The sequence below is a fragment of the Electrophorus electricus genome, chromosome 19 (assembly GCF_013358815.1).
Source record: "Electrophorus electricus isolate fEleEle1 chromosome 19, fEleEle1.pri, whole genome shotgun sequence".
Classification (NCBI taxonomy): Eukaryota; Metazoa; Chordata; class Actinopteri; order Gymnotiformes; family Gymnotidae; genus Electrophorus; species Electrophorus electricus.
Window position 1 is genome coordinate 10,535,460 of NC_049553.1, and position 21,893 is coordinate 10,557,352.

The window sequence follows — 21,893 nt, forward strand, 5'->3', positions numbered from 1 at the left end:
AACTTGTCACTTGTCATTAGATTTTACATGTCATTAGAACAAGAAAATAGTTTCAGAAATTTGTATTTCCTTGTAATTGTCACGATCAGTCCCTTCCATGTTCCGTGTTTTCCCTGTGGTCTGTTTAGTTCTGTTCCATAGTTTCATCTTGTCCTCACATTGTTTGATTGCTTACACCTGTCCCTCATTTCTAGTTCATGTATTTAAACCCTGTTGTGTGCCTTGGTTGTGGATGTTCATTGTTTCAATGGTTCATTGTTTGTTTGAATGTTTGAATGTTTGAAGGTGTTAAGGTGTTAAGGTGTCTCCTAGCCCTGAGTTTTCCCTTGCCTTAGTTATAGCCTGCTTTCCTGTGTGTGCCTACATGTGTTTGTTTTGTTTGATCATGTTTCCCCGTGCTCTCCATGTCGGCTCTATGACCCTGGACTGCCTAAACGACTCTGATTTTGGATTTGCCCCTATTAAATCTTGCTCTTCTCTGCACATGCGTCCGCCTCCTTACCACGCAACGTTACAGTAATGGGACTCCTGTCTGTTATATGCTGACACACAATAATGTAAAGGGAGTTTGAGTCCAAAGAGTATTCTTACATATTTTATCAGTGATCACAAGGGTGATGAGTCAAAAGAGTCATGCACAGAATTGAGGGTATTTGTAGTTTTTGGTTCACATTATCGGATCAGGTAACTTCCAAAGCAGAATGGGGGAGGACAAACTCTTGGTTAATGGTTCTATATGTTTGAGTATGTGTATATTTAGGAAATTTTGTACCTGTAAATATATATATAAGGAGCAAGGTATAGGCAGATCTTTTAAATGACCCTGAGGGAAGTGGTTTTTAAGATCACCCCTCTCCAGCAAAGCTGCTCAGGTAGTCTGATGTGGTATCAGTAGAAAGCAATCTTTTTAACTGCAATTCTTTAAAATCAATAAAGGGATAATAAAGGTATATTTTTGACAGGTAATTCTTGACCTTTGTCATGTTAGGCTTCATGAAATTGCTGTCAACCCACACATATCTATTTACTCTGCTTCCACTGACAGATAACCTGGTTCTATTCTTATTTCTTTATTTAAATAAGTCTTTCATCAATCCAGTACTAATGAATATTGATTGAAACATGAATAAATATACTCTGAATAACCACTGTATTAGAGACACTTTTCTTTTCATAATTGGAGCTTCCCTGTAGGGAAATTAGATGCAGAGTCCTAGAGTTTATCATAAGATCAGGTGAGCAAGTTTTTCCGTGCCTCAGTTTCGGGGTGAATCCACATTAGATTTGGATAACTGAATGATCAGAGTGACTTCAGATCAGAGATGGTTATCGGTGCTAGAATAGCCAGGGCCAGTATTTAAAAAACTGAAAACTTTGTAGGATTTTCTCCTGCAACTGTGTCAAGAGTGTACAGAGAATGGTGTGATCAAGGAAAACCATACAGCAAAAGGGGATCTTGTGGATGTAAATAATTGTTAACAAAAGGTGTCAGTGGAGGATGTCAAGAATCCAGATTTCTGTTGCACCATGCTGATTGGAGGGTCAGAATTTAGCACAAGCAGCATGAATCAATGAGCCTTTCCTGTCAGGTGTCAACAGTTCATGCTGGTGGAGGTAGAGTAATAGTGTGGGGAATGTTTTTTTGGGCATTCTCTGAGTTCTCTAACACCTATGGATAGACATTTTGACAGTAGGCCTTACCTAAGAATTGTGGCGACCAAGTTCATTCCTTCATGGCAGCTGTTTACCCTATGGCAGCATGACATTTTCAGCAAGACAGTGCACCATGCCACAAGGGTTGTATAGTGATTGATTGGTTCCAGGAACATGACAGTCCTTGCTTTCCAGGCCTTCACAAGCTCAAGATCATACTCCTGTAGAGTATCTCTGGGACAAGGTAGAACAGGCTATTCTGAGCATGTCGGTACCTGCATCTAATTCACAAAAACTGCAAGAAGCTATCCTGTCTGCATCTAGTATAATGCAATTCAAAATATTTATTTATTTTACCTTATAGCTCCTCATATACAGCAAAGTGATACCATACTTGGACATTCTATAAGATAAAAACAGCAATTCAAAGACTGCATTTAAATTGACATAACATTAAAAGCTCTCCCTACCCGTAGCGAATATTTTTGGATAATTCATTGGATACTCTGTGCCGCATGACAGCCATCTAGCATGGAAGGCAGTTTAAGTTACTCTTTTGCCCTCTCATATATTGCGTATAGATTTCCCGTTGGACCCATATCTTAATACGCACAGAAAACTACTAAAATGTTCAGTGTCTGCACTTTAAATTTCTTTGATACGCAAAGATTCATGTCATCTGCCTAAGCAACCATGCATATTTGTCCCAGATATAGTAGGACAATTAACGGAAAAAAGTAAAGGTGAGAGAAGAGTACCATCCGCAAAGGGCAGACTATATAAAAATTACAAAGTGCTTACATTTATTATATATGGAATACCTGTATTAGTTTGGCTTTTATTTTGAAATCTGAACAAGTTCAATGTCTTCACATGCAACAAACCAGACAGTGACAGATTTGACAGCGGCGATCCGAGGCAAGTGTGCCCACATTGCCAAGGCATTTTATAGTCCTACTAGCATCGACCAATCGTCTTTATCCCCTGGACAGTAAAGTGTTTGTACTTAATCGTGTCTTAGATTTATATAGCTTTAAGTAGTTGACTAAAGATGCTCACATAGCAAGGTAGCTAGCTAGAGTTAGCCAACTAGCTAGAGAGCAAAAAGCCTTTGTTCCGTCAACCAGATCAATAAGGCTATAATTTGCTAAACAGCTACATAGCTACACATTTTATCGGCGAATTCTAGCTGCATAAACCTAGCTAGCTATCGAAATGTCTAGCCTACGTAGGCAATAACATTGTCAGGATCACGTAAATACCATAGCTGAAGTAGGTTAGCTAAGTTAACTAGCTAGCTATGCTACGACTGAAAACTCAGCTTGTTATCCTAGATGACTAGCTAACCTTCTGCGATATACCAAGCGGAGGATTGTAGCTCGGTCACTTTGTTTTCATCTCTAGGTTGCAAAGGAGCAGCATCAGGCACAACGCTGTGACGAGGCAGACGCTTCACCGCAGGACCCGGAGGGCCGGAAAATGCTTAGGACTGCGGGGGAGAGACATGACGTTGCCAGGGGGAAGATTGTAACCATAGATGATTACGACTGTCGGATTTGCGGCTACAAAGCAGCAGACGTCCGTGGTCTTAGCCAGCATCTACACACTAGTCATCCTGTTACTGCGCTGCCTGGCCCGAGCTCACTAAATGGTGAGACAAGGAGAGGAAAGAAGGAGGAGGTTGTCCAGGTTACATGTGTGGACCAAAGATCAGAAGGACAGCGGAGCCCGCCAGCTGGAAAAGTAAGTTTTGCTATTAAGGTTAGTATTAGGTGGTGCAGTAATAATAAACTTATTGATAATCTTACTTTTGCCTTCTGCACTGAATAAAGACTTTAATAAATATGCTTTAAATAAAGTTTTAGATTTTAAATTAAATGTACAAAAGCTGAGCTCCTCTTTGTTTTGTGTATACAGCTCAACCATGGAGCTCCTTTATTCCAATGATGTTCATGAGTAAAATTTAATAATCAGTTTAAGATATTTTCACTCTCAGGTAAACACAGCAGCTTTGGGTTGTAGTTTCTTATCACATGCAACCAATCACAAATAAACTGGTCACAAATCAAGTTAGGTAATTATGTTTTGGCTTCTGGATTGGTTTAAATCCTTAAAATAATAAATAACGAATCTCTGCAAACGAAAATCCTATTGCATTGCTTTTATGGTGGTACCACCAGAGGATAATAGTTTTAATGCATATACATTCAGTAGTCTCTCGACATCCACATAGCCACATTGTTTTCTATGCTTTCCACAGACAGTGCTTTCTGAGGGGGCCACATTTTCCTTATTCAAGCATTTAGAGAAGAGCAGACATACCTGTACAGTGGAGAACCAGGTACCAGAGACGGAGCACGTTGAGACTGTGAAAAAAATAACTGCTACCAAGGCCAGCAAAAGCTCATCCCCTGCCTCCATTTTGCCTCAGAGGAAGGCCTCATCCTCTTCAGGGTCTACCAATGGAAACCAAAGCGAGGACTCTGCCTCGTCCGGCACAGCTGGCCTCAACCGAACACCTCTGGTGTGTCTGCCGCTGGTGTCCGAGGGCCTGAAGCTGGTCTGGGTGCGCTCGGAGCAGACACGGGAGCTGGATGATGTTTCAGAGCTAGTGGAAGCATTCAATGCCTTCCCGTACCCCACTGAGCAGGAGGCCAGTGCCCTGGCACGTCGCTGCTCTCTGCAGCCTGATCGTGTCAAGGTGTGGTTCATGATGCAGCGCGTCCGCTACGGCATCAGCTGGGCTGACGCTGACATCCACCAGACCCGTCTCAGACTGCGGCGCCTGCATGGAGGGCCTGCCGGGGACGGTCTCGAGGAGAAGGACAAAGAAGATGAACTGCGGGACTTTTTGATGCATGAGAACACAAGGCAGGAGGAGCCGCATCGGGGTTTCAAACAGGCAACTACGAGGGAATCCTATATGGGGCACACGCCTCATGCGGTGGTCCATGGCAATGGTTTACTTCAGCACTGTGCCAGTGACTACAGCAGCAGTCCTCTCATACAATACGGTGCCAATAATCAGTACACCAACGGTTTGGAGCAGCCTTTGAAGTGCAGAGCCGAAGCCCAGCACACGAGTGCTTTCGAGCACTCTTCCTCGCACAGAATCCCTCCTCATCCTCACAATGACATGAACCACTTACCTCCTGGCGAAGCTGAGTTTCAAAGCCCTGTTGTGTACACATGCCCACCACAACCCAGCACCGACAGATACCGCAGCAGCACAGCAGAGTACACGGCCCTGATGTACCCTCCCAGGACGGAGCCCGGCTGTGCCCCCACTGTGCAGCTGCGGAAGAAGTCCAAAGCCCAGCTTATGGTGCTCCGACGCAGTTTCGTCCACAGGAACTGGCCCACGGAGGCCGAGGTTCAGCGCCTGCAACGCGTAACCGGGCTCAGCCGTCACGAGATCCGCAAGTGGTTTGCTGACAGCCGCTACCAGCTTCGCAGGAGCGGCCGGGGCTGGTCGGCTGGAGACGGAAGGCGAAGTCGACCCCAGCAATTGCTTGGTAGATTTCGAAGGCGATTGGACACCGGCAGCCTATATGAAGCCAATGAGGCTGTTGGCTCAGGGGCAGGATTTGAGCTTGACCTGGACGAACACATGGAGGGTAAACAGGGCCCTCTTGTGGAAGGAGTCAGTAGGACAGATACAGGAAAAGAGCAAGAGTGTGACGACCTGGATCTTGGTGATGGTCATACTTCCATTAAACAGGAACAACAGGAGATTGACATAGACCTCTCAGTAGATCCTTCCCCATCTCCCTCCTCCTCCTCTCCCTCTCCATCATTCCTGCAGGGCCAGGCGCCCAGCGCTGGACCCGAGCCCTACCTCCGCAAGAAGACCCAGGAACAGCTGGACGTGCTCAGGCAAAGCTTCCTGCGCTGCCAGTGGCCCAGCAGCAATGACTACACAGTCCTCCAGAGGAAGACAGGTCTCACCCGGACAGAGATTGTCCAGTGGTTCGGGGACACCCGATACCACATCAAACACTCCAACATGCGCTGGATGAGCCCGGAGAACAGGGAGCGCATAATCGCAGGGCTCACAAAACAGCAGAGGAGAGGGGGGAGGAGTGGCCAGAGCAGGGCGTGGCGCGAGAGAGCAGATGCCCGCCTCAGTTTGGGGGCGTCTCAAGCCAGTAATGGGACAGGAGAGAGTGAGGAGAGAACGTGGGATGGCTTATACAGGCTGAGGCCTTCAGGACTGGCATGTGGTGATCTTTGACCATGGGATCATTGTAAAATAATATATTATGTAAGAGAGCATTTAGATTAACAGAAAAGTAGAGTCTGTAGAGTCTGGACTCTACGTGACTGCCACATAAAGTATATAACATCATTTTTTTTAAAGTTTGTCTTTGTCTCATGTCTAGTATTTATTACCACTGATGCATCGATACAATCTGGTGCTGCATTAGAACCCTTAATACTAATATATATATATATATTTATATATCCCTTAATTATATATATATATATATATATATATATATATATATATATATATATATATATATATATATCCCTTAATTATATATATATATATATATATATATATATATATATATATATCCCTTAATTATATATATATATATATATATATATCCCTTAATTATATATATATATATATATATATATATATCCCTTAATAATATATATATATATGAAGAAAAGGACAGTGGTGAAAGCCATTTCCTTAGCACAGGCACTGGGGAAGATCTGCAGTCTACTTTTATGTGTAACGTTTTAATGTTCTCGTTGAGGTGATAATGTGCTTAAGAATTAGGGTTGTCTTTATGAAGGCTTTTTCTCCATGAAAGTTTTAATATTGCATGAATGTGGCTCAGATTTCCATTCATGGTACTGTTAAAGCTTTGTTTTAAAATGGAAAAATCTATATTTATTTTTAAAAAGTTATAATTATTTAATGTGTTCAGATAATGTGTTCAGATTGTGTTACAGCTTTTTAAAAGAATTTTTGGGGAGTCTTTTTTTTTTTTTTTTTGCTTTGTGTTTTTACTCCTAGGACCATAATTACACAAAAAGCTTGAATTATACATTTTGTATTCTATGCATTTGATTGATATTACAGACATGATTACAAAAATCATTTTTTGCTTGTTAAGATTTTTGTACCTGTTTTTAGAAAATGTTTCCTTGGTTACAATGGCATTTCAACTCAATAAACTTAAACAAATTTTAAGTGGACAGCTGCAATAGATAAAACGGTAATCATACGTACAGTTTAAATTGTATCCACATTGTTGCATGGGAGATATTTCCTGGATATTGTTTAAGCTTGGTCTTAGCCTGCATTTTACAGTCTACATTAAACTTTTTTGTAGTCTGCAACTAAAGTGTTTTGCCGGTCTGCATAATTGGCCCTGGTAATATAATACAGAATGAAGAATACTGATAGGAGGATTCTTAAAATAAGTTGTGTTCACAAAGCAATAGCACTTAATTTCCTAATCAAAGGCAGTCAGTTCCAGTATTCTCCCTGCATGTTATCATGCTGAACTTGCAGGAGGTCCGCCCCCTGAATGATTCGACGAATCACAGTAGCCGATGTGATCAACATGTGACCTGCTGCTTGGAGTATAGTGGAGATCATTCTGAGGGCCTCTCTGTCAAAGAGAAATTAGGAAAGAATATGATATTCAGTTTGATATAGCTGACATTTCAATCATCTGGTCAGTTGATAAAGTAAGAAAAAAAGTATTTGCCAATTGTGTATGTGAAATCATTAGTGCTCTTTGGAACAAAATACAAAAATAAAATGCCTCTATTTGATTCCTATATTAGACTTATAATAGACTTATATTATGGAGACCCTGAAAGCCCTGGTTCAAAGGCACCATCAGTATGCCTTTTGCAGCTACATGTCTAATTTCCTTTTAATTAATAAAGTGTTATGTAAATTAAAATCCACCTACACAGTCTAAATGCATCAAGTAAGGAAATTCTGTTGGTAACTAATAACTATGCCAGATTACAGTGGTCAAATTTTATTTTATTTCCTTGATGATAAGGAATGTGAAAACACAGTAACTCCTGAAACCCTAACATAATAATGCATAAGTCATCCAGACATTTCAGGAGATTAACAGGTTTCCTGCAGCCCTCACCTGAGCACTTTCTTGGGCCCCAGGCACTGGAAATCAGCACCAATGGAGTATAGTCCCTTGAACGTGGCCTTCACGCTCAGAGAGCCAAATGTGTCTTTTGGGCTCAGACGGTAAAGGTCAAAGGTCACCTGAGCAATGTCACGACCGGTGCGGGGTTTGCTGTCAGCTGGTTTGATGGAACCACTTCTCTGACCTAACTGCCAATAATAAATGTATACACACAACAGCATGCACTGTAGTAAAAAATAACATAATAATGTAACAGACTGGTTTGCACAGAATGTTAACTAAAAGGAAGACTGCTATATACACACACACATATACACTGACAGTATTCCAGCATGCACACATTAGAACACACATTCACACACTCATACGCATACCTACAGGATGGGGTCTCCAGGCCTGGCCTGGTTCCATGCCCATGAGAACTGTGTTGTCTGGCAGGGCCATGAGGAACTCATCTGAATCCACCTCAGTGCCATCCTCCTCACACACCAGAGACACCGGGGCAGGGACCAGCAGAGCGTGAGCTGCCTAGCCAGCACACAACTGCCCGTGTAAGAACGTGCACACATGCCATATGTAACATATTGGGCAAAATACACCTATGCGACATTAAATTAGACAGATCCCAAATTTGTTCCTCTTCTCTGTTGTAAAAGTAATGAGGTTGATTATTTTTCTCTTTAAATTTTCTTTTTGAGGTAGATTACTGTGCTATCTTATTTAATTTAGCTTAATTAATTAATTTAGTACTCCAAAATACATATTTTCCACATTGTGAGCCCTTATTATTTGTGGATTCACTCACCTTTTTTTTTAGCTCCTGCAGGGTTGCTGCAGTGATTCCCTTCCTGATCACTCTGTTCCAGGAGCACACCCTGAATGGTCTCTGAGGGGACGACCACAATTGCCGAGACACTGACCTGAATGAGATTTTAGGAGGCAAGAGAGACACAGACCTGAATGAGATTTTAGGAGGCAAGAGAGACACAGACCTGAATGAGGTTTTAGGAGGCAAGAGAGACACAGACCTGAATGAGGTTTTAGGAGGCAAGAGAGACACAGACCTGAATGAGGTTTTAGGAGGCAAGAGAGACACAGACCTGAATGAGGTTTTAGGAGGCAAGAGAGACACAGACCTGAATGAGGTTTTAGGAGGCAAGAGAGACACAGACCTGAATGAGGTTTTAGGAGGCAAGAGAGACACAGACCTGAATGAGGTTTTAGGAGGCAAGAGAGACACAGACCTGAATGAGGTTTTAGAAGAGAAAAGAGATCAACTATGATGCGGATCTGATGAAGACTCATGAGAAACTCATAATAATATATTCTGCAATCAAAGTGTCCATCTTGTACTGAGCTTTTCTTTAAGACTAATTAACCTGTTCAAGATCAAGACTTTTTATAAGACTTAACACCTTACATGGCATGATTATTGCAGAACATTAATATACGAGCTTAAATAATTTGAAACATAATTGAAACATTTAACTTGGAAAAAAAAGTTAAAATGGCATTAACAGAACTCAATCTATTCACTGATTTAGAAAAACAAATACAATATAATCAGTAGCTTGCAAAGCTTAGTAATTATGGATGTACGGGGGTTGCTTGTTTGCTTTAAACCAAAAGCAGACTGTATAACAACCACTAAAAGTGCAATTACTTTGTCCATCAAGGGTACAAATATAGTAAATGTATGTACTAATCAAACCAAAGGAAATCTCAAAAGCAATGTCATCATCAAACTCACTTAATCAGTGAAGATGTTGTTTCCATCCTGGTGATCTTAGTGGTACAAAATTATTTTTGCCTTTCTAAATATCAAGACCCTGGATTATGCTTATAGGTGTCAATAGAAGTGAAATGGTGAATCTGTAGCCCAGTAAATGTGTTGTTTGGCCTGCCCTCAGGCCAGTTACGTGTGTGGACTTCGGTCTGAACTGAGTGATTCACTTATAGATGTCAGAGAGCAAAGTCCAGTAGACTATCTGAAAGTGCGTTGAGGGTGGAAGTTTAAATACCCTATGAACATAAACTGGATATAAACATACAGTACAGTGAGCCTAAAAATTGTATGTCGTTGAGACCTAGTCTCTATTTAAGACCTAAGAAAAAGTCAAATGGATCATTTTAAAGTCAGTTTTAAACTTGTTTTTAGCATTCTTGCAAAGAAGGGTCTGAAAATGTTAAGCTTTTTACACATTCATGAATAGCGTAACTGACTTGAAATTGAAATCGTTTGCGTCTGGATTTCATCCTGCATATTTGCGTTCTCGGAGTGCGGTATTGTGTGGTAGGCACACAAGATGCGTTCCGAGTGCGCAAGTGCGGTTATTGGAAAACGGAAAAGTGTGACGTCTTTCCGGAAACGGTATCAGCGTTTGTTTGGCGCGGCGCAAAAACAACGTTAGATATCATAGGTTAGCTAGTTAATCTTGTGATTTTTTAAAATATATTTTAGTGCACTAGCATTTAGAGCTCAAACTAATTATAAAGCTCATTAATGCTAGTACTCTAGTTAACCTAAGATAGTAGTCGCGAAATGAAGAATTCTGTGAAACCAATGAATAACGGTAAGTCGACCTTTAAAATGGATAAATAGACTTGCCAAAGCCACCTGTTGTTCGATGCACCGCTAACGCTATCTAGTTATCTAGTTTTATTAATTGGCTAAACTGCAATCCACACAACTAACACTAGCTAGCTGGCTACCTACCTAGGCTAATTAGCGGCTGTATTAAGATAGCTATCTTAGGTAAATATATAGCTAATATCAATATAATAAGGTCGCTCCTTATATGAAAGCTAGCCCACCCATTAACAGATGTCTTATGTATTGTAGGGTTAATAGATACCCAAGTTAGCTAAGGTACTGTCTATTGGTCGAGTCAAGATTGTGTGTATATATTAGTTAGCTAGGCTAGCTACCCAGATTTGCCCTGCTTCAGAAAAACACGTTTGTGGTTACCCTTCTTATCAATCAGGTGAAACTTTACCAGTGGCTTCCCTTCGTCTCTTGGCCCCGCCCCTGAGGCTCGTCTCCGCGGCGGTGTGGAAGGTGATGCAGCAGCGCGACGTGATGCATTACGGAAGGCTGGAAGAGTTCGTGACGTCAGTGTCAGAGACTGTACCTGGGTTGCTAAGTTACAGACATCAGGCGAAGCTGACTGTGGGTCTACAGGCAAGGGTGAGTTTGTGGCGTTTTGTGCCGTGATTTTGGGGAATGGAAGATCCCAGTGCTTATCTTGCATTTTTCTTCCCATTTTCCTTCCCATACAGACATGCATGTTTAGCTGTGGAATATCTGCTTGTCCAATGGCCTGATGGTCTTTTCTGACTTCAGCCTACTGTGATTTGAGTTGCACCATGACTGTTTCTCTACTTCTGGAGTTGCTACATGAACTAGCATAGGAATTTGATATAATATTTCTCTAGTTAAAGTTTTTATATGGATTTCAATCATGAAGCTGATCTGAGGTTTTCTTTCTTTAGCTGATACTTGAGCAGCTCCATGCGTCCCAGTCTCCTGACCCCGAGTTAATTCTCTCCCATCTGAAGAGACTGTGTGCTCCTTCTCTGCCCAAAGGGAAAGTGAGTGGTCTCTAGTTTCTCTCTTTCTCTTCTCTTTTCTTTCTTTCTCTCTGGGATACGATATGACATGTATGTTTTGATAGTTCCCAGCCAGTAAATACTGTTTGCCATCTGATCCAGGGGAAGGATCAGAAAGTGGAGGTGGCTGTGAGGAACTTCCACAGCCTTGTTCACACTCTGATTAACAACCCAGTGGGAAGACAACGATTCTTCCAGGTGAGAAAACACTTGGTGCCTCTCTGCATTCCCTGTCTGTTAGGACAATTCAGTGGGTTTAAATCTGGCTTTGCTAAATTTTTAGGTTCTCTCTACACTGTTGGGTTTCTTTGATTTTACCTTACACTTGCATACAAAAACACACTTATATACATACTTGCATATGAACTTTGTTTTGATTTTGCTTTAATCTGCTTTCAGGAGGAGTTTGACTCTCAGTATGGGCCTCAGTATGAGGCTGCTCTAGAGAAGCTGCTGTGGGAGTTTCTTACCAGACTGGACCAGCTGCTTCCAGTCCCCGACCTCACTCAGGTTGCTTTTATCATGTTTCCTTTAATCAGTTGTGCAACTGGCTGACTATTGATTCATACTTGTCAGTCTTCAACCAGAATTGAAAATTACCACAGTGGTTCCTGGTTTTTGCACATTTGTATCAGCTACTGATTGTTGATGATGCATACAAAATAGTCTAATTCCTTGTACTTATTTGTTGAGTTTTACTAAAAGTGTTAAATTGCAAACAAAATTATGCCTTTCTGCAGTTCAGTTCTGAGAAGATACTCATTTATGCTGACCTAAGACTAGCTTCCAGCATTTTAGAATTCTACCAGATTACCATTTTTTTTATGTCCAATTGTGCAAGGCTCCACTAAATGTGCAACTCTGCATGGAGTGGTAGTACACTAAGTATTCTGCACTTAACTTCAGCTGGTTTCATGTTTCAGACTGTGTCGTGGCTCACTGGTGCCCCTGCAGTTCTGGAGGAGTGTGCACGTGCTGCTTCTCAACCACAACTTCTCAGGACTCTGCTGCAGCATGAGAGGTGCCTGGGGCACTTGGACTCAGCAGGTGATTGCAGTGATGATGTGACTGTTGTGTGTGACATCAAAACATTTAGGTAGGACATGCTGGCCTACTGATTTTTCTCACTTTTTTCCCCTTTGTCTGTATCCCCCACCCCCGCGACACAATTCTTCCCCCTATTTTTGTTTTTGCCACTCGTGGACGGATACACCCGCAGCATCTATTCCTTCCTCCACTGGGGATTCCATTTTATCTTCCCTTTCACTACCTCCTTCTGGCAGAGTAAAGCATGCATCCAACCACTTAAGATCTACTACAGCAACAAATATGGTCCCAAGTCCTGGTCCATCAACACAGAGATCAAATATTATGCAAACCAGACAAACTGCACGACAAATCACACCTGTTATTGGCTCGATATCTAGTAAAGACCTCCCACAAAGCACTTCAGCCAGTGACAACATGGTATCCATTTTGGGACAGGACAGTGAAGAAGAATTGATAAGTACAGAGGTTTCGAGTTACACAAGGGTAAAGTCATGCTCAGGTACACAGAATGAGATTTTAGATAATGGTCCCAAAGAGGAACACGTTGGGAAGATTCTCTTTACTGTAATCAGTCAAACATCGGCAAGCAGTGAAGAGGAAGATGAGGACGAAGGTCAAGTGAGAATGGTGACAGGAGGAAGGAGGAGGAGTGTAGCCTCAAAACAAAAGAGGCAGAAAACCAAGAAGGAGCTGCATGGAGACGGGAAGAGTAGAGGAGAAGGGCCCAAAGACAACAGTAAGACGTCTGCAAGAGCAACCCCAGACAGCAGGTCACAGGAAGACAGTAGCCTGCCTGCTATCATTGCTTCCTGTATGAAGTTTCAGCTTCGAGTCGTCATCCCGCGACTGGATATCACAGGTGCCACTCAGCCTGTACTGCTGAAAGCTGCGGTCAATGAGGAACAGGCTACAAAGTCTCCAAGACACCAAGCCATCAGGAGTGTGTCTAAAGAGAGAAATGGTTACAGCATCAACCGGAAGAGGAAGCTCAGTTACACATCGACCCCTGAAAAGGACTTGACCAATGTGATCAATAAGCAGTGAGGGGAACGTCACTCTTGAGTGTTGTCACTGTATTTTATGATTACTATGTTTCAGATAACAATAAATAAAGGACTGATTAATACAACTGTTTTGTCTTTCTCTATGATGTTTCAGTGTTGTATCCCAAATAACAATGATTGCCTTTTTTTCCATGTAGAACCTGTGCTGGGTCTCCTTGCATCCCCTCTGTAATGCCTATAAGGGTGGAGAGTTCAGGTAACTTGAGTATCCACATCAGTTAAAATCTCTGATCCAGAGATCAGAAAACTTGGAACATGTGATTTGGACATTTTCAGATGTTGTGAATGACTTGAGGCATCCTTAACAAAGCTTTCACTGTTGTCATGGAGAATACTTCCCCAATTAATATCTATCCATCCGTCTTTCAATCTTTATAAAAAAACAAAACAAGTCATTTTAAAGATCATTTGTTGTAGCTGTTAATGGATAGATCAGTGTAATACTTCTGGTAGGGTAGTGTAAATGTTTTTTTTTTCAGGTTACAAGTTTGTTGCTGTTTTTTAAAAGTCACTGTAGGATCAGAAATGATCAATTTCCAATGAAACCCGTCATTCTCAGTCAATTCATTAAGCATAAATTAAAGTTGCATCTTTTTTTTCTGGTTTCCCTAATTTTAACCTCTCATTTTAGCAAAGTCAACTACAGTCCATAAATAAAGAGCTTAAACTGATTTGACATTTCTTTTACAGTTATAAAAAACTGCAAACGTCGAATAAGAGGCATGTTTATTTTTCATTGTACTCAGCTACTGTTGACCAATCTACCCATATTCCTTCAGACAAAGACTCTTCTCCAATTCAATCCACTGATGACATTATTATTGATTCAGAAGATGAAGCTATTCAGAATGTGAAAGGAAGGGTAAGTCCTTGGTTGTATAAAACACTAGTAAAATATTAATACAACACTAAGAAAGTTCATAACTTCACATCTCTGATGGCGTTTGTTTCCTTGCAGCTGTTTAAGAAACGCTACTACAAGACAAAGGATGACACTTACATTCCCACCTTGTATGAGTTCTGGCATCCTCCTTTCTTCCGCCGTGACCTGATGTCTCCAGGGAATGGGAGCAGATGAGATTCCTTTTAATGGATGTTCAGTTATTACATATGATTTAATATTTTAACAAGGCGTGCCATTACTAACAGAGCCTTTTATTTACTTCATTCCGGTGCTGCTTGGTAAACATATAGCATTAATCATTGCCTGCCGTAATCCAAGCTTAAGGTATATTGATTTTAAACAGCTATTATGGAGTTGTCTTTTTTTTTGCACTTTCAGGTACATATGGTATATTTGTATTCAGAACAGCAGGTATTTTGCTTTATAATACTAAACCTTTTTGTTTGTTTTCCAAAAGTTGCATACAAGAGTATATACATTTTACTTGTGTGATGCATAAAGAGTAGTTTTACTATAGACATTATGCTGGATACTACCTATATAAAAATCTTAAACAATCTATGAACTATAGCCTAATAAACTTTTGCTTACATAAGTATGGTCTAATCAGTTTATATTCTGTAGTTAGAAATTCATTTTTATTGTTTATTGACAAAACAAGAAGCTAAAAATGTGAAAAGGTTTAGCTTGCTAGTTTCACATTGTATGAAAGATTGGACATCTGAAGTTTTCATCTGTGGCTGATGGGTAGTTGCATACAGGTGATTCCTGGCCCTTTATCAAGCCTCTTTCTTGTGCAGGTTTTTTTTTTTTTAATTATTTTTTTTTTTTTTTAACTTGCCTGTACAAACTCTTACAGTCTGCAGTTCATGCCACCTGTGACAGTAATAGTCTCTCCAGTGATATATGAGGCATCCTCTGAACACAGGAAAGTGATCACCCCCCCAATGTCTTCTGGCATCCCTAGCCTACAAATGAGAACACATTATAAATCATTGTCTGTCAGGGTGTTCAGTAAGGTTAAGATCTTAAATGCAATACAACAATACAATGAAGTATGAATATACAACCAGTCATAGGTGATCTAGCTGTAGAATTCTGGAATTTAAAATCTCTGACCCACAAACCTAACTGTTCCAGCTACAACCAAACATAGCTATGTCATAGCAAGCAAAATGGATACCTTTTAATGCTGAGTAGCTTTAGAAACTCATTTGCCACTTCTTCACTCTGCCATAACTGCAACAGCACAAGGTTTCATTAAACGAGCACAGTAACATATTTACTTGGAAGATGTGGCAACATAAGGTCCGCATCACAGAAATTAAATCTATTCCTCGGCGTATGACCGGGGGGGGGGAGAGATAGGGGAGGAATCCTCACTGCAGCACTGAAGCGCGTCTTGATGATTCCTGGAGCCACACAGTTGACTCGGATGTTACTTTGAGCGAGTTCAGGGGCGAGGGCTTGCGTTAGGCCCAACAGAGCAGTCTTACTCACGCTGTATGGACCCAACCCCTAATGACACACAAAGGTCCTTAGTTCAGGCATTATGAAACTGAAAAATAAGTGTTCAGCCATTTAGCCAGTGGTGCAACATGCTAAAGCTTAACTTTGTTTTTGGCTTTTTAAAATCTTTACATCATATTGAACTTCTGGTCCTGCGCTCACCTGCATTGGCTGGTACCCTGCTACTGAGGACACAAACACCACTGAGCCACCCCTGAAAAGTAGATGACTGATCAATTGTTACAGCTGCTCTAGGATCTTTTAAAACAATCTTTTTAATCTGAGCATTTTATGATTTCAGTTTGTTCACTCACCCTCTTTTCACCATGTGAGGAAACACTTGTTTGGTCAGAAGGAATGCAGCTTTCACATTCACATCTAATATCTTTGGAACATATCCAGAAGCACATGAATAAGACTATATTTCTTATGAATGTAAAATACAACCAGCAACAAAACATGGGCTCAGGTTAAATCAAGGGTGGCCCATTTAATTTTTAAAAATTTCATTGGCTGAATAGTGTCTATGGACATGTTTTTCAAATCTACGGGAGTATTGTGTTGCACCTTGCTCCAGACTTCATCTGTGGATTCTAAGATGTTTCCAAAGAAAGGGTTCACGGCTGCATTAGAGACAAGGATGTCAATACCCCCACACTGTTCCACCGCCTGAAGAAAAAGGGTATGGTTGATTTCTTCTCCGAATATTAAAAAGTGTAGCATTTCTACCACCTACTGATTTTGGAGGAAAAACACATGAGCTCACCATGTTGACAAGCCTCTCTCTGTCCTCTCTGTTCCCCACATTACATGTGGTACCAATCACTTCAATGTTCTCATTGCGTAACAGTGACACCGCTTTGTCAACATTGGCTTGCCGACGACTGCTCACGACAACATGAGCTCCTCTCTTCCCTAGTGCCTGTGCTGCAGCCAAGCCGATCCTGAAAATCGGGTTATTACCTTGCTGTTACCCTGTGGTCTCTCAGAAAGGTGATCGATTAATACATCTGTGGTTACCACATGATAAATTGACTAACTTGTTGGTCAAAGGTATAGTAAACCCCTATGTGACTGTAGAAGGTGAAATTTTGTACCCATCTGTGGATGCAGTAACTATGGCAACTTTTCCCGAGAGGCTGGTGTTGGACATCATTCTTCCACCACTGATGGGACTGGCTATAAGGCCTTTAGTTATAGCTCTCAACATTACCTTGAAATAATTATAGAAAGTAAATATTGCAGTGTGATATTAGAAAAACCTGTGACTTCTTTAATGACAGTTACACAATGACATAGTTGAACATAGTTACACAGTTCACTTCATAATTATTTAAATCCATGGACATTTATTTTTATTCAGCTCTCCTCAAGACCTCAGCACATTATTGCACTTTAATAATTATAATATTGCTAGGTTATATAGCTCAAAATCTGAAAATGTATTGTTAGACAAACCTGTCTACCCTTTTCAGAGTAATACCTAGCAGTTCAGCAGTCTAGAGTTCCTTAGCAATATATTTACTAGCGTTATGTAATAAAGTACAAAGTTGAAACAAGCATACAAATAACAATACTAAATGCTATAAGATTTTTGTGCAGATGTGCTTCATGAACTATGGTTAGCATTTTATTCCGTTTTTTAAATAAAACGTGCTGATAAACTGATTCAGACTGACCAGTAGGTTATCTGGGTTAAAGGCAGCAGCCATACAGTCAAACGCTTTATAGCATATGAAGCGTTCATACATTGCTCTAGTAAACAGAGGAGCCTGTTTTTGCACTCAGATTGAAGTTAGTCAGAATGATTTTACGATTATGCATGTCTTGGAAATGCCTCGACTTAACAACAAACTTACTTAGCATGTAAACATAAAAGGCTGGACCTTGATGAATTCAACAAATATAATTTTGTTGCCTACTTTCTATACGAGTGGATAGAATTTACCTTAACCTCTGTAGCAACCGGGAAAGCTTCTGAAGTGTCAAGTAGGTTTGGCTTTAATATTAACTTCAGTCAGCCATATTTGCGGATGTTCAACTGAACGCCTTATAACTGATTGGCTACCAGTCGTTTAGTGCCCTCCTTACTGGTGACTACGGTACCGAATTGAAATCTGTTATTGAATCGGTTTTCAGCTTTTTCATGTGATTTTTTTATACATTGAAATGCATATCTTTCTATATTTGTTCCTTACCTTGTTATATTTTCTAAATTAATCAATCTGAGATTATTGTATTTTTTACTTGTTAGTGGGTCTCAGACCGATCCATGGCTTCTGTCACTCAGTGCTCTCAGTACTCAGTACTCTAAAACTGAGTTTGAAATAACGTTCGTAGAGTTCTAGGGTTGTTGTGAAACATAGCAACCATCTTAAAACTGTTAGCAACGCAGTTAGCCAGCTATCTAATACGAAGCGAGAGGCGTAGACACAGCTCTTAAAACTGCCATATTCCTTTTGTGGTTTGTTTGTTTTTCATTTTGTGTGATGCATAAGTAAACGTGATAATTCCGCACATTGGTAATATTAAAATTTTGCTTCACCCAAACTACCTGGTAAAAGAAACTATCATTAGGTGATTGATTTAGTTATCTGACTCAAGCGAGCCACCCGGGTAATCTGTTCAACGTGTTATCCAGCTACATAGTTAACTGGCTAATATGTACGCCAGTACCCGATCTGTTGTAGCTAGCTAGGTAACCTACCGCTACCTTGCTAAGTTAATCGTATTTTACAAGTCTGACCTACTAGTAAAAGACTATTAGTTTCTGTAGGATTAGGTAGCCAAATAGATTAATAAACAGTTGGTATCCTGAAAACAGCCATCGACGATCTTATGAATTCATGAGTTGCTCTTCCTCATCTCAAACAATACATTTTAAATGTCTGAATTATTTATTGGTCTCTTTGTGTTTCATCTTAGTTTAGGTCGAAAAGACCATTCAGTCTCATCCTATGCATACAAAAAAGTTAATTCAGTCTGGTCCTATGCATCTCAACTCTGATTTTCTTTTCCTCTTTCTAGACATGCCAAGAGACCGTGTTTCCTTAAACTCAGAATCTCTGGAGGAAGGTAAATTGTTTATTATTATTACAGATTATTAAAAGCAAAAAAAGAATAATTATAATTTGGAATATTTAAATATCCAATTTCTTTATTTATTCATGGAGTCCAGGAGCTAATGGCATCACACTGCATGAAATACAACTACAGAACATAGAAGGTAAACCATGCATGGGACCTAGTATTAACAAAACAATGTATTGGTAGAAAGTATCTAATCTCAAGGCCTACGTTTAGTCTTTTTTTAGACAAAATTATACTTTACACATGTAATAGAGAGTTTTCTGGTACTGGCAGCTAATAGTGAAGCCACAGTCACTCTGCGTAGGAGTACACTCACATTACTCAGCTTGGCTACTGCTGTCACAGTACTTGCTCTCCTGGGTGGCCTTATTGTAACTGGTGAGTGGAGAATTTGTGTTTTAAAATACTTATTTAAAGATAATTAAATAAACTCTTATAAACCCCATGGGCAGCAAACAACTTGATTATCTGTTTTATTCTGTTGTTTATCAGGTGATTTTCCTGTGTCATATTGAATAACTGGGAAAATAACTACTTTTTTCACTTTCAACAGCATATAAATTAACTGAAATGAGTAATCTTCTTAATCCAGGTGAATATAATTTTTCAGTATTTGATGAACCATGTAGAAACATGTTTGTTATTAAATATATGTGAGCATGTTACCTAGATGTACTGTCATGTAATGAGTAACAATTCAGACTTGTACAATGCAGATGTATTCTCTTTTATCTTTATGTAGTGGGTACAGACATAGCTAACTACATCTGCTCATGTAGCTTGAATATATAAAGGATATTTTTGCATGTACTCCAAAAGAACAGTTTTATGTCAGTTGAGAAGTGTTTTAAAGATATCTTGCTCTCTTCAGGTTTGACAAAAGCTCACAAGGAGTTTCCCAGTCTGTCGAGTAAGTACAGTTGAATTTTGTTGTTGTTGTTTTTGGTTGTTTGCATATTTGTTTTGTTGTAATCAACATACTTATATAGGCTATGCTGCTGTCCCTTGTAATATTCACTCTTGAGTGTTTTATTGCTTTCTGCCTACTGAATGCTGCTGTTGAACTATTTATCATATGTATTCCCACAGGAAAAGAAGGCATTGTTCCAGAGGAAGGTAAGAAAATGGTCAGTTTCAGATAGACTAAAAACCTTTGCACAGATTTATGGCATCTGGCTGACACTTTTACCCAATGTGACTGTAAACAACTTGAGCAATTCAGGGTTAAGGGCCTTGCTCAGGGGCCCAACAGTGGCAGTGGTGGGGCTTGAACCAGCAGCCTTCCGATTACAAGTCAAGTACAGGAATCACTGAGCTACCACTGCCCTGCACAGATGTTAGCTTTGTTTACAAGTGTCTCCTAATACTAACATGCCCATGTTCTTCTTTCTTTAATAATGAATGTTAAATGTGGCTAATTCTCTGACTTCTAAATTTTTTCAAGAAAATCAGTGTCTTCCGAAGAAATATTCCATAAGTGCCCTGGAATATTTGCATAGTTCTAGGTGTGCCATGGTGCCATGCTCTAATAATTTGCGATTTTCTCTGCATCTTTACAGTGTGGAGATGGATTGTGGCAGTTAAAGGTACCGTGACAACTCATGTACAGCTCATATACATCCCATGAACAAAGAGTCTTAATAATGAGTTTAATAATGAGCTCCAAACCTTCTCCAGAATGTCTTGAGTATTTCATTTGAGTTGAATAAAATCTCTGTGCTCCTACTTGAGGGTCACCACTATGTTGTTATAACATTACAAAGTGAAACCTGTTATTTTAACAGTCATGCAAGACATGCTGCCATGAACAGAATAGCCTCAGTATACATGGCCAGTAGTAGACTAAAAGGTCAGCCAAGGGCAAAGCAGCCAGAGACGTTGGTCTCTAACAACTGTTCTTGAAGTGATCATCATTCTGCATCCATGTTACTGAATATCTGTATGCTTGTTTACAATTTCTCAACAGCTGATATGACTTTTAATGGTCAATCAGCTAACTCACTCCTCAGAGTGAGCAGCACTGGCAGAAGTCTCTATCAAGCCTCCCCGAGCAGTCCCCCCCGGCTCCCGACAGCTGAGACCTATCTGACGTGTATCTGTGTCTCATCAAAGGTCGCGCTGAACACAAGGTCCTATTTTGAAGTTGAAGTGACACAGATCATCTCATGGACTTTGGGGTTACGTACGCAATCCTTTGATGCAGATAACAACTATGATTCAGATCCTGCTGGTGGCATCTGGACAATTGGTTCAGCAGATGGTAAAATAGTAATTAACGATGGTGAGGCCATCCCAACACCTTATGCCACTCCCAGTAGACTGGGACTGTACCTGGACTACAAACGCGGTCAGCTATCCTTCTACGATGCAGCCACTAGACTTCATCTACATACCTATCTGGCAACCTTCAGAGAAAAGCTTCTTTTTTATGCAGCTGTTCAGGTTGGAATTGAACAAATTCAACATGCATTAATGTCTTTTTAATTGTATTTATCTGATGAATACCACTGACAATGTTTTTCCTTAATAAATTAAAGCTATTTTAAATTAAAGCCAAATCCTTTGTTAATGTTAAACAAACCTGTTATACATAGTGTAATATAGAGTTCTTACTACTATGGAAAACTTTAAACAGAACCATTTGGGAAAATTACATGTTTCCAGTCTAATATTTATTCTAAAATAACTTTTCGCACAAAAATGACCAGATTTTTGCTTAAGCGCAAAAATCACCAGAGCTTCAGAACTGTCACGGAAATGCTGCATAGGCAAACTGGTTTTCAGTCATTTTGAGGCAGAATTCTGAAATACACATCAGGTGCAATTGTGTTCTGCCAAGCAAAAACAGAGGCGTATTGTAAAATCACA

General features: G+C 40.2%; 5 protein-coding genes and 1 long non-coding RNA gene across 11 annotated transcripts; 3 read left to right on the forward strand and 3 right to left on the reverse strand.

The window, feature by feature from the left end:
• Nucleotides 1–2,531: 2,531 nt before the first annotated feature.
• homezb (homeobox and leucine zipper encoding b) lies at nt 2,532–6,115 on the forward strand. Its single transcript, XM_027011430.2, has 2 exons — nt 2,532–3,396; nt 3,914–6,115. The coding sequence occupies exons 1-2, from the start codon at nt 3,133–3,135 to the stop codon at nt 5,885–5,887; spliced, it is 2,238 nt and encodes a 745-aa protein (XP_026867231.2). The 5' UTR covers nt 2,532–3,132; the 3' UTR covers nt 5,888–6,115.
• A 537-nt stretch (nt 6,116–6,652) lies between these two features.
• On the reverse strand, nt 6,653–10,084 carry cideb (cell death inducing DFFA like effector b). 6 transcript variants are annotated; one of them, XM_035520072.1, is made up of 6 exons: nt 9,550–10,084; nt 8,792–9,043; nt 8,605–8,719; nt 8,178–8,327; nt 7,791–7,987; nt 6,653–7,289 (listed from the first exon to the last, which is right to left on the reverse strand). In XM_035520072.1, the coding sequence occupies exons 1-6, from the start codon at nt 9,573–9,575 to the stop codon at nt 7,145–7,147; spliced, it is 885 nt and encodes a 294-aa protein (XP_035375965.1). In that variant the 5' UTR covers nt 9,576–10,084; the 3' UTR covers nt 6,653–7,144. The 6 variants fall into 6 exon arrangements, with proteins under 6 accessions (XP_035375965.1, XP_035375964.1, XP_026867274.2 ...); XM_035520071.1 differs by having other exon boundaries at nt 8,756–9,043; XM_027011473.2 differs by lacking the exon at nt 8,792–9,043.
• A 79-nt stretch (nt 10,085–10,163) lies between these two features.
• Nucleotides 10,164–15,021, forward strand: tinf2 (TERF1 (TRF1)-interacting nuclear factor 2). The gene is made up of 10 exons (XM_027011458.2): nt 10,164–10,372; nt 10,784–10,986; nt 11,292–11,390; nt 11,511–11,606; nt 11,808–11,918; nt 12,332–12,455; nt 12,628–13,498; nt 13,660–13,718; nt 14,302–14,384; nt 14,481–15,021. Exons 1-10 carry the CDS (start codon nt 10,342–10,344, stop codon nt 14,598–14,600), a joined length of 1,797 nt encoding a protein of 598 aa, XP_026867259.2. The 5' UTR covers nt 10,164–10,341; the 3' UTR covers nt 14,601–15,021.
• LOC113578297 lies at nt 14,232–14,575 on the reverse strand. The gene is made up of 2 exons (XR_003410731.2): nt 14,523–14,575; nt 14,232–14,361 (listed from the first exon to the last, which is right to left on the reverse strand). It is a non-coding gene; the product is annotated as an uncharacterized LOC113578297 (long non-coding RNA).
• A 104-nt stretch (nt 15,022–15,125) lies between the features above and the next one.
• Nucleotides 15,126–17,986, reverse strand: dhrs4 (dehydrogenase/reductase (SDR family) member 4). Its single transcript, XM_027011472.2, has 9 exons — nt 17,884–17,986; nt 17,033–17,148; nt 16,702–16,879; nt 16,503–16,604; nt 16,250–16,320; nt 16,098–16,149; nt 15,810–15,944; nt 15,610–15,665; nt 15,126–15,394 (listed from the first exon to the last, which is right to left on the reverse strand). Exons 2-9 carry the CDS (start codon nt 17,143–17,145, stop codon nt 15,280–15,282), a joined length of 822 nt encoding a protein of 273 aa, XP_026867273.2. The 5' UTR covers nt 17,146–17,148; nt 17,884–17,986; the 3' UTR covers nt 15,126–15,279.
• A 25-nt stretch (nt 17,987–18,011) lies between these two features.
• On the forward strand, nt 18,012–21,571 carry LOC113578293 (tripartite motif-containing protein 72-like). Its single transcript, XM_027011459.2, has 9 exons — nt 18,012–18,037; nt 18,963–19,010; nt 19,114–19,161; nt 19,299–19,403; nt 19,579–19,617; nt 19,897–19,935; nt 20,115–20,141; nt 20,585–20,611; nt 20,992–21,571. The coding sequence occupies exons 2-9, from the start codon at nt 18,965–18,967 to the stop codon at nt 21,507–21,509; spliced, it is 849 nt and encodes a 282-aa protein (XP_026867260.2). The 5' UTR covers nt 18,012–18,037; nt 18,963–18,964; the 3' UTR covers nt 21,510–21,571.
• The last annotated feature ends 322 nt before the right edge of the window (nt 21,572–21,893 follow it).